Consider the following 13,744-nt stretch of genomic DNA (forward strand, 5'->3'; position numbering starts at 1 on the left):
AACTAAATTTTTTCATTCCTATTTTATTTAAAATTTCTTATATATTTTACAGATTTCAGTAATAAAAATTGAATAATTAAATTTGGTATTGAATATCTTACAGTTTCTTTTAAAAAGCTTTTACTACAATTCATTTTTTATAGTTCTTTTTATTTTTATTATTATATTTAATGTCATCATCATCATCATCACCACCGCAGTCTTCTTCATTGTCTTCTTCAGAAATTTCAACATGTTTTTTTAACGGCTGTGGATTGTCAATATGCATCGAAGCTTCACTTAACATTTTAGCAAGTACTTGGAGCATCTCCACTTTGTAAGCTTGTACTTGATCAAATGAATCGGAATTTTTATTTTTAATAAGACCATAATTTTCTACCATATATCTTACAATACTCCACATTGTATCACGGAAAGCCAATAAAACATCAGCAGTTTCTTTGTCACAAACCAATCGTATATTTCTCCTTCCGTCAACAGTAAATATAACATTATCATCATCATCAAGATGTCCATTAATTGTTCCTTGAGAAAATAAAAATACAGTCAATGGAGAAATCATACTAGTTTCACGTATCAAAGAAGTTCTTCTTTCTTCACTGTGCGTACGTCTTACATAAGTTAAGTACGGACTAGGAAAATATCTTCTTTTAAAATTAACACTGTCTGGAGTTAGTGTCGCACGATTATTATCTTCCATTACAAAAGTGCAAACTCCCTTTTTAACTTGGCCTTTACGTAAATCAAAATCACGATGATAAAGTATTTGATCAAGACCAGCTAATAAAACACCTCTTACAAGTTCATCTAACTCAGCATACTCGTTTTCTTTCACAGACAAGTTATCAATATTTTCAGTTGAATGTAACATGTGTACTTGAGCTAAATGATCAGCATTTAATTGTCTTATTCTACTTAAAGTATACATACGATCAGGATAAAGTCGATTCTGTAAACAAAAATCTCGTGAGGCAAATCGACCTTGTTGATTAAATAAATTCCACTGTTCAAAAAGCCAAGCAAGACTTATGTGATCACTTGTTGGATGGTATTTTTCTTTTATAGCTCTAATAGCGCCTTTTTGCTGAAGGACACCAGTAAATATTTCACTTTCTGATGACATAACAGATACTACTGACAAAGTTGGTGCAACGCATTGGAAAATAGATGAAAATACCATTGATTTACTTAATGTTGGATGTACAGTAAACATGGCTATTCTTTTACCCAAAGCCGTTAAATTTTCTTCATTATCAAGTGCACCAAGATTAATCAGATCTCTTACGGCAATTTTGACGACATTTTGTGACGGTGGTTGTGGCATTGATCCCAAAAAGTTTACAGCTTTTTCGTTACAGTAAGTTTTAATATCCAGTACAGTTTTCTCTAACGACGAACGCATTACTTCAGGCGTTGGATATGGGCTTAAATTTTCATACTGTTTACGGGTGATCATGTGATAACTGAAACCTGGTTTAACACGACCAGCACGACCTTTTCTCTGCTGAACATTAGCTTTTGAAATCCAGTAGCTGTCGATTGATGAGATACCACGTTTTTCATGCCACCTGATCTGTCGATGAGTACAAGAATCTACAACGTATACAACATCTGTGACAGTTATTCCCGTCTCAGCGATGTCAGTAGCCAATACTATTTTTCTTATATGACTTGGAGGAGTATCAAATATTTTTTTTTGATCTCGTTGTGCTATTTTTGAATGAACTGGTAATACAAGAATTTCTCTTTTTGGTAATAATGAATACTCTTCAAGATATTTTTTCAATGCTGCTATTTCAGACCAACCGGGTAAGAAACAGAGTATTGCACCTGGAGGTTTAACTCTGGTTATCCATGATATAAGTTCACCCATTTTAACGATATCTATTGTCGGGCCTTCTTGCATTTTTTCAGGATCTTCAAAACTCAAGTCCCATCTACTCGGAGCTCGTAGTCCCAATTTATCAATGTCGTCCATAAAATTCATCGTTACTGGAAAAGTTCTTCCAGGCACTTCAATAACATTACAATTAAAATAATTTTGAAACAACTCAGCATTTATTGTCGCTGACATAACAATAACTTTTAAAGCTGGATTACTTTTCATAGCACGTTTAAGAAGAACCAGTAGCATATCAGTATTTATTGTCCTCTCATGAGCTTCATCGACAATCACATGTGAGCAACCTCGGAGCGTTGGATTAAATTGTAGCTTACGCAAAAGAATTCCTGCTGTACAAAATAAAATTCCTGCGGGTGTATTCGGTAATTCTTGAGATAATCTCACTTGGTAACCAATTACATCACCAAGTTGTTCTTTTCGCTCATTAGCAACGCGCTCAGACAATGAAATTGCTGATATACGTCGTGGCTGTGATACAATTATATTACAATCTGATGCAGCACCAGATTCAGCAAAGCTGTCCATTATAAATTGGGGTACTTGAGTTGTTTTACCACATCCGGTATCTCCTTTTATTAATAATACCTGATTATTTTTAATTTCATTTATTATTTTTTCACGAAATTCAAGAATTGGTAAGTCACAGTAACCACCATCTTCCATACGCTTCTCATATCTTATTTTCAATATTTCATTTCTTTCTTTTATTCTTTTTGGCTCACGATTAAGTGGATTAACTTTACCAACTGGATCCACTATTTCATCGTCACGAAAACCGGGTGATTCAATAAAAGGCTTATCAGTATTTGCATCAACCAAAGCTTTGATATCATTATTGTACTTGTCAATAACAAGCCGAGCGTCATTTAATACTTCACTTTTAACTGACAATAAAACTGGCCGTAGTAATAAATTTTTGATACCCTTTGCATCATAAAGTACTGGCATACCTTTATTCAATTTTTTACAATTTTCAAGCCAGTGTAAACATTTTAATGATGCTAAGTAAGCTGATTTATTTTTATTATTTGCTAGCCCTACAAATGATGTATCCTCAGGCCACAAAACTCTAACTGTGCATGACCAAGAAATTTGTTTAGCTTTAGGTTTTTTAAACTCAAAACTTAATGTATTTTTATTCATATCATTATTTACAAGTTGATATATTTCGTGAAGTTTTGATTTTGGATTAGGATACATTTTTTCAATATCTGAAATATAAAGTAAATTAAATAAATAATAATTTACTAGTTTAAAAATTTGGCTTTAAAAATATTTTTGTAATAAAAATTCATTTGATTGATTTTATACGAATAATTTTTTTTTTTTTTTTTTTTTTGAAGTTTTACAAGATGAATTAGAAAAAAGCCATTTGGCAGCCAAAATAAAAAATTTTTCGTTATTTTTATTTATTTATTTGCAAACTTTCAGATAAAAATTATCGAAAATAATTTTTTTTTCGACATTATTAAGCATCATTCCATAAATATTCTGCTAAATTTTCATTAAAAAATATTGAAAGCAAACCAGTAGTAGTGGGGAGAACCGAGTCAAGTAAAAAAAAGTCTCTATGCCGTAGGTAGGATAACTGCCGTCTGAAATCAAAAAGCCATAAAGATTTCTTTAGTACGTAAGTTTATCTTAAATTTGAACAAAGGATTCTTTTTTTTTCAATAACTACTAATTTTTTAATTAAACAAAACGAACAATTTTTGGCAAAAATCAGAGTTTTTTCATTGCGCTTTTACCAAAAACTCATAAATGAATATTTTGTTTATTCCATCGTTCAAATCCAAGATAAACTTATGTACTAAAGAAATCTTTTTGGTTTTTTGATTTCAGATGAGGTAATCATGAGTTATTCTGCCTACGGCATGGATACTTTTTTTTAATTGACTCGGTTCTCCCCACTACCACTGGCTTATTTTTCAATATTTTTTAATGAAAATTTAGCAGAATATTCTTCGAATGATACTTAATAATGTCACAAATTTTGAAAATTTTAATAAAGAAGTTACTCTGAAAAAAAAAATCACAAAAATATGCTCTTTTTTTTTTGTATCTCAGACCAGCTTTTCCCTTTAAGAAACATTTATCTGAAATTACCTATCGCTTTTGATTCAAAGTTATATTTGGAGATAAATCGACAAAAGACGACTTTTTTTAAATTTTTAAAATATTTTCCAAATAAGATAGGTAAGATAGAAGTACCATTTGTGGCCATTGCTCGATTTTTGAACATTCAATACTTTATTTCAATTAATGATAAAGTATAAAATAAAATTTCTATTTTAATAACAGGATAAAAGTATCTTCGAACACACTTTAAAAATTAATTATGCCACTGCGTCTTTTACAAATTACTCTATTTAAATTTTTCAAGTGTCCAAAATTGGCCCTAAGGTGACCAAAAACGGTATCTCTACCTTATAGCTCTTCTACGAATACTAAATTCCGTAAAAATGAAATTTTTTATATATAAAAAATCGTAAACACTTAAATTCAATTAAAGATTCATAACAATATCAAATATTAAGCTTGTAAACTACTTCTATAAATAAATAAATACAATACCTTTAATACTAAATTTTTCTCTTTTGGAATGATGCAAACTTTCATGAACATTATGATCTTTAACATTTGTCTCAACATTATCTGTGTTGTTTTCCTCATTATTTTCGAAATAATTCTTAATATTCGGTTGTTTCTCAACTAATCCCTTGATATCAATTTTTAAATTAGACTTTTTCGTGTCAGTTGTCCTTATCCGGTCATCGGCATTTATTGATCGGCTTAACAATAAATTTGTATGAAATTTTCTAGTAGATAAATAACGAATACTTCGCATATTAATTATTCTATTATCAAACACATTTGTCTCAACGAGACATTTTTGTAAAGCAGTCTTTTCATAACTGAAACCCGGTGCATGACTTTCAAATAACCTTTTGTTAATAATTAATGACACACGTTTCTGTAAATGTCCATCTTTTGCAAGACTTGTCGGTCTAAAAAGAAAATATTAATATTACAAATCAATTAAAAATTGATCGAAAAACTTAAATTGAATAAAATAACAAACCTATTGCAAAACGGGCCATGTCTCGTAAAAACTTTTCCACAACTCAACATTTTGAATTAATTTTCAAATTCACTGTAAAACAAAAACGTCTAATCTAAAGAAGTTGCAATAATAATTAAATTAATAACAATCAATAATTATTTGCGCTTAATTTAAACAATTAATTATTGTAAAAGTAAAGGTTATGACGTTGCGGACTTACAATCATATATATCTTTATCAAATATTTATTGTCATCAATATTTTTGTGATAAAATTCGTAGCATTATTTTTCTAATATTTAATTTATGCCCTATTAATTAATTAAATCAATTATTATATATATTTAGTACGAATTTGATAAGAATTACTTCATAAGAGTCGTTGCATCAGCCATTATTGCTGAAGCACATTTTTATTTAGCATCACGATCGCGGTGAGACTTTTTGAGGTTGGAGCATGCAGCGGCATGAAGGTTTTCATTTCCAAATACATTGGAGTAGTCGAAAAATCGCTCGATTACAATTTTATGAATTCATTATTTGAAAATTCATGTAAAATTATTTCCCCTATTTAAAAAAAAAATCTTATAGTCTAATCAAGAACCAATGAAAAGTTTATTGGTTTCTATATGATCTTTTTACTGCTGATTACTTTTGTGCGATTAATTTAATTATAGCGATAATGTTTGTTTTTTGTTTTTATTAATACTACATTCCCGCGTTTAAAAATTATGTGTCAATGTTATAAAAAAACAAAATTCTTATTAATTCTAATAGAAATTGGATAAGATTAATAATAAATTTTGTTTTTCTATGAAATCTAATCATCACTTTTCTTTACTTTAAAAATTTCGTACATTATCCAATAGAAAATACAAAAATATGGGCAAATCCGAAATTAAGAAAGTATTTAATATACACTGACAACGAAAATTAATTTCGGACAAAAAAATGTTCATATTTTTGTTATGAATACTAAGTTTTTAAATGATCCTGAAATTAGCGACGATTGAAAATTTTTGGATTTTTTTACAAGTGTAAATGCAGCAGACATTAGACAAATTTAAAATTAAAAATAAATAGAGTAAATAATTTAAAAAATAATATTTATAAAAAATGCACTTATTAATTTTTTAAATGCGTATTTTTAAAAATTTTATTTTATCAATTATTTACTCTATTTATTTATAATTTTAAATTTGTCTAATGTCTGCTACATTCACACTCATATTTTTTTTTAATAATTTAATTTTTAAAAAAATTAAAAATATGCGCATATAGAAAATTTAAAAAACTACAGGTGGAGTTTTCTGAAATACTTTTTTCTTTTTTAATTTATGGTTTAAAAAAAAAATATTAGACATCGGCTAATTTCGGTATCATGTTTTTAAAAAGTGTGAAATTTAATTTCAAGTAAAAGAAAATTGTAATAAATTTGATTACTGTTCTCATCAATAAAATATTTCCGTTGCACGAGTTGAATGTAACAGACATCAGACAAATTTAAAATTATAAATAAATAGAGTAAATAATTAAAAAAGTATTTATTTATAAAAAATGCACTTATTAATGAATGTGAATGTAGCAGACAATTGTCAATTTTTGAAATTTTAGAATAAATGAAAAAAGAAAAAATGTAAGTTGAGTAAAAATTACAAAATGCATTTCTCGATAAATGCAAAATTTGTATGCGCATTTTTAAAAATTTCATTATTTTAATTAATTTATTTATTTAATTCAAATTCATAAATTGTCTCATATTTGCTACATATTCACACTCATTGATTTATATTACACTCATACTCATAAATTTCAAAATTTTTTAAATTCAACTTTATTCATTATTTACTTTATTTATTAATAATTTAAATTTTTTCTGATGACTGATACATTCATACTCATTCCGTTCCAGTCTCAATATTTTTTATAATCCTTAAGTTAGAAGACAATTAACAATTTTCTGATTTTTTTTTTTCAACAAATCAATTACAAAAAAAAAAAAAAAATTACTGCAAAATATGCATTTGTAGGAAATTTAAAAAAAACTATGGGTGCAATTTTTTTTTTATACTTTATCGTTTCTAAAAAAATTCAAAAATTATTAGACGTCAGCTAGCTTGAGTATTGTACATTTTTTAGATATAAATATACATCATTTATTAATACAAATTATTAGCAAAAGTAATCAAATTCAAAATTCTTCAGAATTGTATTTTGTGTGTAAGAAATCGCACAACTCTGCGTTGAAGAGGTTCTCATTGAAGTCTTGAGCTGGTAAAAAAGAAATCTCATAAACTAGAGTCCCTATAATATTTAGTTTTAGTAATAAAAATAAATAAAATAAATGCCCAACCTGCGCATGACTTGATTTCTCAGAGCACTCGGGACATAAAAATGTGTCCTGAAGGTCCCTATAAATTTGCAGGTGTCTCATAACTGTGTTAGTGTCTGTACTGGTCACTATACATGTACATTATATATAAATATATACATATATGTACAGTATATTAGTGTGTGCTGTATGAATAGAAACTGATGCTGAAGCAAATTCCAGAGTTAATGATGATAGTGTCCACCGGTGGAGTTCTTGTTCTAACAACCTGTCGAACATGACGATCATTCACGGCAACGAGCCGATTGGTGCCGTTTATTTATTGTACTTTTAATTAAATTTTAAATAAGTTTTCAATTATCAGCATTGTTATTAAATAATAAAACTATTTAAAAATTTCAGATATAAATAAAAATTTATGTGAAGTTTATAAAAAGCCAACGCCCTGGATTATAGTCTAAGTGCATGAGGATGTACATCAAAAAATAATATGTAGCAGTATGTAGTTTTAGTTTAGTTTTGTTTTTTTTTTATTTTTGTTTAATTTTAACTGTGCGGTTTTATTTACGTTAATAAAACGATAGAGAGGACAACGAGGTCGCAAGCATCACTACGCTTGTATGTGTGATTATATTTATATTGCTGTTTTATATGAACGTTGTTGTGTGTAAGTCTGTCACTTGGCTTCCTATCCCCGCTCTACTCTATCATACAATTACGATCTACTCTACTGAGTTTATATTCCAAAGACTGTTGTTGTCTTACCTGGATTTTTCATTGATTCTCGGTCAGAATGTCGTCTACTGTTAGTACCAGGTCGATCGGTCATGAAAAACTTGCTGTCATATCCTGGATACTCGTATAATATTTTTTTTATTTATATTTTATTTAATCAGACAGCTAATTAACGTGACTAGATCATTTTATTACTGGAGATATTTATTTTTGAGTTTGTTCATACGGAATTTATAAAACTCATTTTTGTTTTTATTTATTGAGGTATGATATAAAGATTAAAATTATTATTTTTTAAATTAAATTTATTATTATTATTTATTTAGTTATTATTTATTTCAGAAGCTGCTAAAATGTTTACGAGAAAGAAGAAGAAACCGCAAATATCAACGCCGACAAATTTTGAACATCGAGTGCATACGGGTTTTGATAAACGTGAAGGAAAGTTTGTTGGATTACCGCTGCAGTGGGCGTCAATTGTTGGTAATAATCAGATATTAAAGTCAACTAATCGACCACTGCCACTAGTTGATCCTAGTGAAATAACTCCGACAGAAATATTAGATTTAAAGACAATTGTACGTGGGCACAATGACCCACGTATTAGTAAAAATAATGGACAGACTAATGGTAATAGTAATGAAAGTAATACAAATACTAAATTTGAGAATGGTGGATTACCAAAAATGAGCACTGTCGCAAGATCTAATTCATTGAGATCCTCAAGTCCACCTAGATTGAGACGAGACTATCGAAATAATTCAAATTTACCGCCTTCTGTTCCTGAAGGACAAGAAGTATCATCAAGTCCAAGTCAAATACCACCTTCGTATCCAAGTTATGGAAAACCTTATGGTTATCCAGATAAAATGCGTCAACAAAATTCACCAAGTGTTGGTAATGTTGGTGGTCCTGGTCCTGGTCCTGGTCATATTAATAATAATTCAAGCTTACAAAATGTAACATCTAATTTACAAAATATGAATCCTAATATGCAATCATCACCAAATTTAACAAATTCAGTAAATAATACACAAAATTTGTCAATGAATTTCCAAAATTTAAGTCCTATACCAAGTCATCAAGACCCATCTACTATTAATAATTCAATTAGTAGTCCAATAAACGAACATGATTACCAGAGAATGAATGCACCATCAACAATGTCAGGGCAGTACAATGGAAACAGTCAGGTAATTAATATACATATATATATTATAGGGTGGTTGTTAAAAATTAAATTTTCTCAGGCGCCCCATAAAAAGTTTCTTTTTAGTGAAAAAATACCTGGGGAATTTGGTTTTTTCTTTTTAAGTAAAAAGAACACCTGCCGAAGGACGATCAAAGTTCATTTTTCGATACAATCGCGATTTTTTTTAAATATCATGAAATATGCAGATTAAAGAAAAAAATCATAGGAACAATTTTGTAGGAAATTAAATTTTTGACAAAAAAGGTCATGTTCATTTTTTTGATAAAATATGTATTTATGAAGATATTTTTAAAAAACTTTTTTTAGATCTTATGAACTGAGCGTATTAAGAATTACAAATATTGAAAATAACATTTTTTTTAGTATATACAAACTATAATAATAATAATGATTAATATGTTACGAGATACGAAGCTGTCTATATTTAAGAAAAAACATTATTATTAACATTCGAAATCTTTTAAATGCTTAATTGATAAGATCTAAAAAAGTTTTAAAAATATCTTCATAAATACACATTATATCAAAAAAATGAACATGACCTTTTTTGTCAAGAATTTAATTTCCTACAAAATTGTTCCTATGATTTTTTCATTTAATATTCGTATTTCATGAGATATTTAAAAAAAACGCGATTGCATCGAAAAATGAAGTTTGATTCTCCTGAGACACGTGTTTTTCTTACTTACAAAAGAAAAAACCAAATCCTCCGGGTATTTTTTCACTAAAAAGCTTTTTATCGAGCGTCTAAGAAAATTTAATTTTTAACGACCACCCTAATATATTAGCAGTATATTTTATTTAGTAAATATGCTTTATTAATGATTAAATTTATTTTTTAGCCAACACCAGACACTGCAAGAGATCATGCAATACCGCAAAATATGATGATACATAAATTACAGCCCAAAGTATCACCAGTTGGTTCGATAGCATCCCAACGACCGCTCAGCCAATTGAGTACTCACAATATTATAAAACATCCTCATAGTTATGGCATAGCTGATAATAATTCATCATCATTGCATGGACATTTTAATAAGCCACCAGAGAGCTCACAGTCGATGCACAATTTATCAAAGTTAGCTGGACATCCCCAGTCATCAGCTATGCCAAGTTCAAGTGCCACTGGCCCTATGCCAGATCATAATCAAAGTATTAAAGGCGCGATGTCATCGGGTAGTCTTATTCCCGGCTCTGCAAATTTATCTGCTAGTAATAATAATAATAACAACAACAACAACAATAATAATAATAACAACAACAATAATAATAGTAAACAAAATGCTGATCAGAGATTAACGCATGAACAATTTAGAAAAGCGCTGCAGATGGTAGTCAGTAGTGCAGATCCACGTGATAATTTAGATAATTTTGTAAAAATAGGTGAAGGTAGTACTGGTACTGTTTGTATTGCAACAGATAAAGAAAGAAAACGTCAGGTTGCTGTTAAAAAAATGGATCTGCGAAAACAACAGCGACGTGAATTACTTTTTAATGAAGTTGTTATAATGCGAGATTATCATCATGTAAATATTGTTGAGATGTATGACAGTTTTTTGGTTGATGATGAACTGTGGGTTGTAATGGAGTATCTTGAAGGTGGAGCATTGACGGATATTGTAACGCATTCACGTATGAATGAGGAACAAATAGCAACTGTTTGTATTCAATGTCTCAGACCTTTGCATTATCTCCATTCTCAAGGTGTTATTCACCGGGACATTAAATCAGATTCAATTCTTCTTACTGCTGATGGCAGAGTTAAACTTTCAGACTTTGGATTCTGTGCTCAGGTATCGCAAGAATTGCCAAAGAGAAAGTCACTTGTTGGCACACCTTACTGGATGAGTCCAGAAGTTATTTCAAGGTTACCGTATGGACCTGAAGTTGATATTTGGTCATTGGGAATTATGATTATTGAAATGGTTGATGGTGAACCTCCGTTCTTTAATGAACCACCTCTCCAAGCTATGAGAAGAATCCGGGATATGTTACCGCCTAAATTAAAAAATTCACACAAGGTATTAATCTATATTTATATCTTTACTCTCATTTCAAAACTTTCATTCATATTTATTTTTAAGTTTTTATTTTAAATACGTTTATTAACCGTTAGTACACTTATTTGTTTTATCTCATTATATTATAAAAAATATCAATAATAACATAATTACATTATATATTTACATAACTAATAATGTACATGTATGTTATTAGGTGAGTCCGCGACTGCAAGGCTTCTTGGAAAGAATGCTGGTTCGTGATCCAGCGCAGAGAGCCACTGCTGAAGAATTACTTCAACATCCGTTCCTAAGACAAGCAGGAAACCCTAGCGTCTTAATACCGCTGATGCGTAGCGCAAGACATACCAATTGTTGACCTAAATAAATTTAAATCAAATCGATTTATTTTATTATACAATTTTTTAGCATTTGAAATTGTTACATTGAGATTTTTTAATAATTATCACTAATTAATTAATTATTTATATTACAAGTGACTGGAAATTTTACATTCCACTTTTTCTTATTATTTTTTTTGACTTAAATTTTTTACACTCGAGATAAACAAAAAAAAAAACAATAATTGACTTTGTAAAGAATGTGGTAGCTATGCCTTGTTATATATAGAATATACATACATAGAAGTATATTTATATTATATAGATATAAAAAGTAATGTAGAATTTACACATGAGTGCCTTCAAATATTGTAGAGTAACGTACCATATAATTGTTATGAGTGCAGCTAAATTTCTAGAATTTCTTTTTTATATATAGATTAAAGAAATATTATAAAATATATATAAAAAAAAAGTATTGCACTTATTATGCCACTGTAGGACTAATAATTTTTAAATAATTAATTAAAAATAACTTATAAACAAAAATATTTTTGGCCTTCTGTAATTTTAAGACTGAAAATTTTTCGCGATGATCAAAATTAAATAATTAATTTTGTTATTGTATTATTTTTAAAAAAATTTTTATAAAATATTTGGATTGACATGTTTGTTTTTAAAATGATTTTTTATAGTAGCAAAATTAAACGAATTTAATTAGTAAAGGGTGTGGTGCATCCCTGCAGAGAATTTCTTTATATTATAAAATCTCACAAAGTTCTCTCCTACACGAATCAACTGTACAGATAAATTTTTCCATGGCAACAACTCTGCAGAAGATTATTTTCACGTCGTTCCATCTCTACATGAGAACATCTCTCATATTAAAAATTTTACAGGAATAAACTCTACAGAGATCATCTTTAAAGCGATAATTTTTACATGGCTCTACTCTGATTTTAAAAAATGATTTGGAATAATTCAAAACAATTTGAAATGATTTAAAACAATTTAAATCGACTAATATATAGATATACACTGAGAAAAAAAAGTACTATTTTCCAAACAATAATTTCTTGGTTCAAGAAATCCGTTGAAAATATTTATTTTATTATTATTAATTATCAATTTCTTGAGAAAAGAGCATCAAATTTATTTTTGTTAATATATGAATTTGATATTATATTATGAGTAAACAAAAGAATAGCTTTACTTGAATTAAATAAAAATTATTTCCTTCAATTCTACGAATTCTTGAGACAAAATTATATATTCTTGAAAATTATCAAGAATATATGTTCTCATATCAAGTAAATATTCTCGATAAAAGTATTTTTTTTTCTCAGTGTACACTTAACATGGAGCAAATCATTTTTCTTCATCAGGGTAAGTTCAAACAATAGAATTTTTGTTTTTATATTTTATTAATAAAGTTGGTTAATTATATAAAAGAAAGAATTAATTAAAGAGAAATGAAATCATTTAAATATTCAAAAAGATAACTTGTCCTGACACAAATAAAATATATGAATAAAATGTCAAAAATTTTACTGTTCGAACTTAGCGCCATGTAAAAATGATCGCTATAAAGTTGATATCTGTAGAGATTTTTAATATGAAAGATGTTGTCATGTAGAGATGGAACGATGTGAAAATAATCTTCTAGAGTTGTTGCGATTTAAAAATTTATCTATAGAGTTAAATCGTTCAGGGAAAAATTGTATGAGATTTTGTAACGGAGAGAAATTATCTGTAAGGATGCACGACATCCATTAGTAAAGAATACAAGTAAAATTAAATTAAAACTTTTTATGAAATGTAATAAAAATTACAATTTTTTATAGTGATGCTTTCAGAACATTCAGTAATTTTTTTTTTTTTTTTTTTTTTATTGTGAAAATATAAATTTAATATTAATGTATACGAATATCATATAGATTTATATATTATATATGAAGAAATATATATTTAAACATATGTTTTGTTGAAAGAATTTCATATTTTGAAATTTAAAGGAAAACATTTTATTAATATTAATTTATAAATAAAAATAAATATTTTACGGCTTTACCGAAGAATTATTTTCTCAAATAAGGCTTGCCTACTTATTTTATATAATTTAAAAAAAAAATGTGTCATTTCTTCCATGCTTAG

At 28.0% G+C, this 13,744-nt stretch overlaps 2 protein-coding genes across 5 annotated transcripts; one reads left to right on the plus strand and one right to left on the minus strand.

Annotated features, from left to right (window-relative positions):
• Positions 1-3: 3 nt before the first annotated feature.
• On the minus strand, positions 4-5,523 carry LOC103579746 (ATP-dependent RNA helicase DHX30). Of its 2 annotated transcripts, none has more exons than XM_008561258.2 (4): positions 5,188-5,523; positions 4,986-5,057; positions 4,478-4,911; positions 4-3,114 (listed from the first exon to the last, which is right to left on the minus strand). In XM_008561258.2, exons 2-4 carry the CDS (start codon positions 5,033-5,035, stop codon positions 131-133), a joined length of 3,468 nt encoding a protein of 1,155 aa, XP_008559480.1. In that variant the 5' UTR covers positions 5,036-5,057; positions 5,188-5,523; the 3' UTR covers positions 4-130. The 2 variants fall into 2 exon arrangements, with proteins under 2 accessions (XP_008559480.1, XP_008559481.1); XM_008561259.2 differs by having other exon boundaries at positions 4,986-5,079.
• Positions 5,524-7,534: 2,011 nt separating this feature from the next.
• LOC103579745 (serine/threonine-protein kinase PAK mbt) lies at positions 7,535-13,447 on the plus strand. 3 transcript variants are annotated; one of them, XM_014443745.2, is made up of 5 exons: positions 7,535-7,622; positions 7,701-8,297; positions 8,376-9,226; positions 10,089-11,270; positions 11,467-13,447. In XM_014443745.2, the coding sequence occupies exons 3-5, from the start codon at positions 8,387-8,389 to the stop codon at positions 11,626-11,628; spliced, it is 2,184 nt and encodes a 727-aa protein (XP_014299231.1). In that variant the 5' UTR covers positions 7,535-7,622; positions 7,701-8,297; positions 8,376-8,386; the 3' UTR covers positions 11,629-13,447. The 3 variants fall into 3 exon arrangements, with proteins under 3 accessions (XP_014299231.1, XP_014299233.1, XP_014299232.1); XM_014443746.2 differs by having other exon boundaries at positions 7,562-7,796; positions 7,883-8,297; XM_014443747.2 differs by having other exon boundaries at positions 7,561-8,297; positions 8,360-9,226.
• The last annotated feature ends 297 nt before the right edge of the window (positions 13,448-13,744 follow it).

This window comes from Microplitis demolitor, chromosome 4 (genome assembly GCF_026212275.2).
Source record: "Microplitis demolitor isolate Queensland-Clemson2020A chromosome 4, iyMicDemo2.1a, whole genome shotgun sequence".
Lineage (NCBI taxonomy): Eukaryota > Metazoa > Arthropoda > Insecta > Hymenoptera > Braconidae > Microplitis > Microplitis demolitor.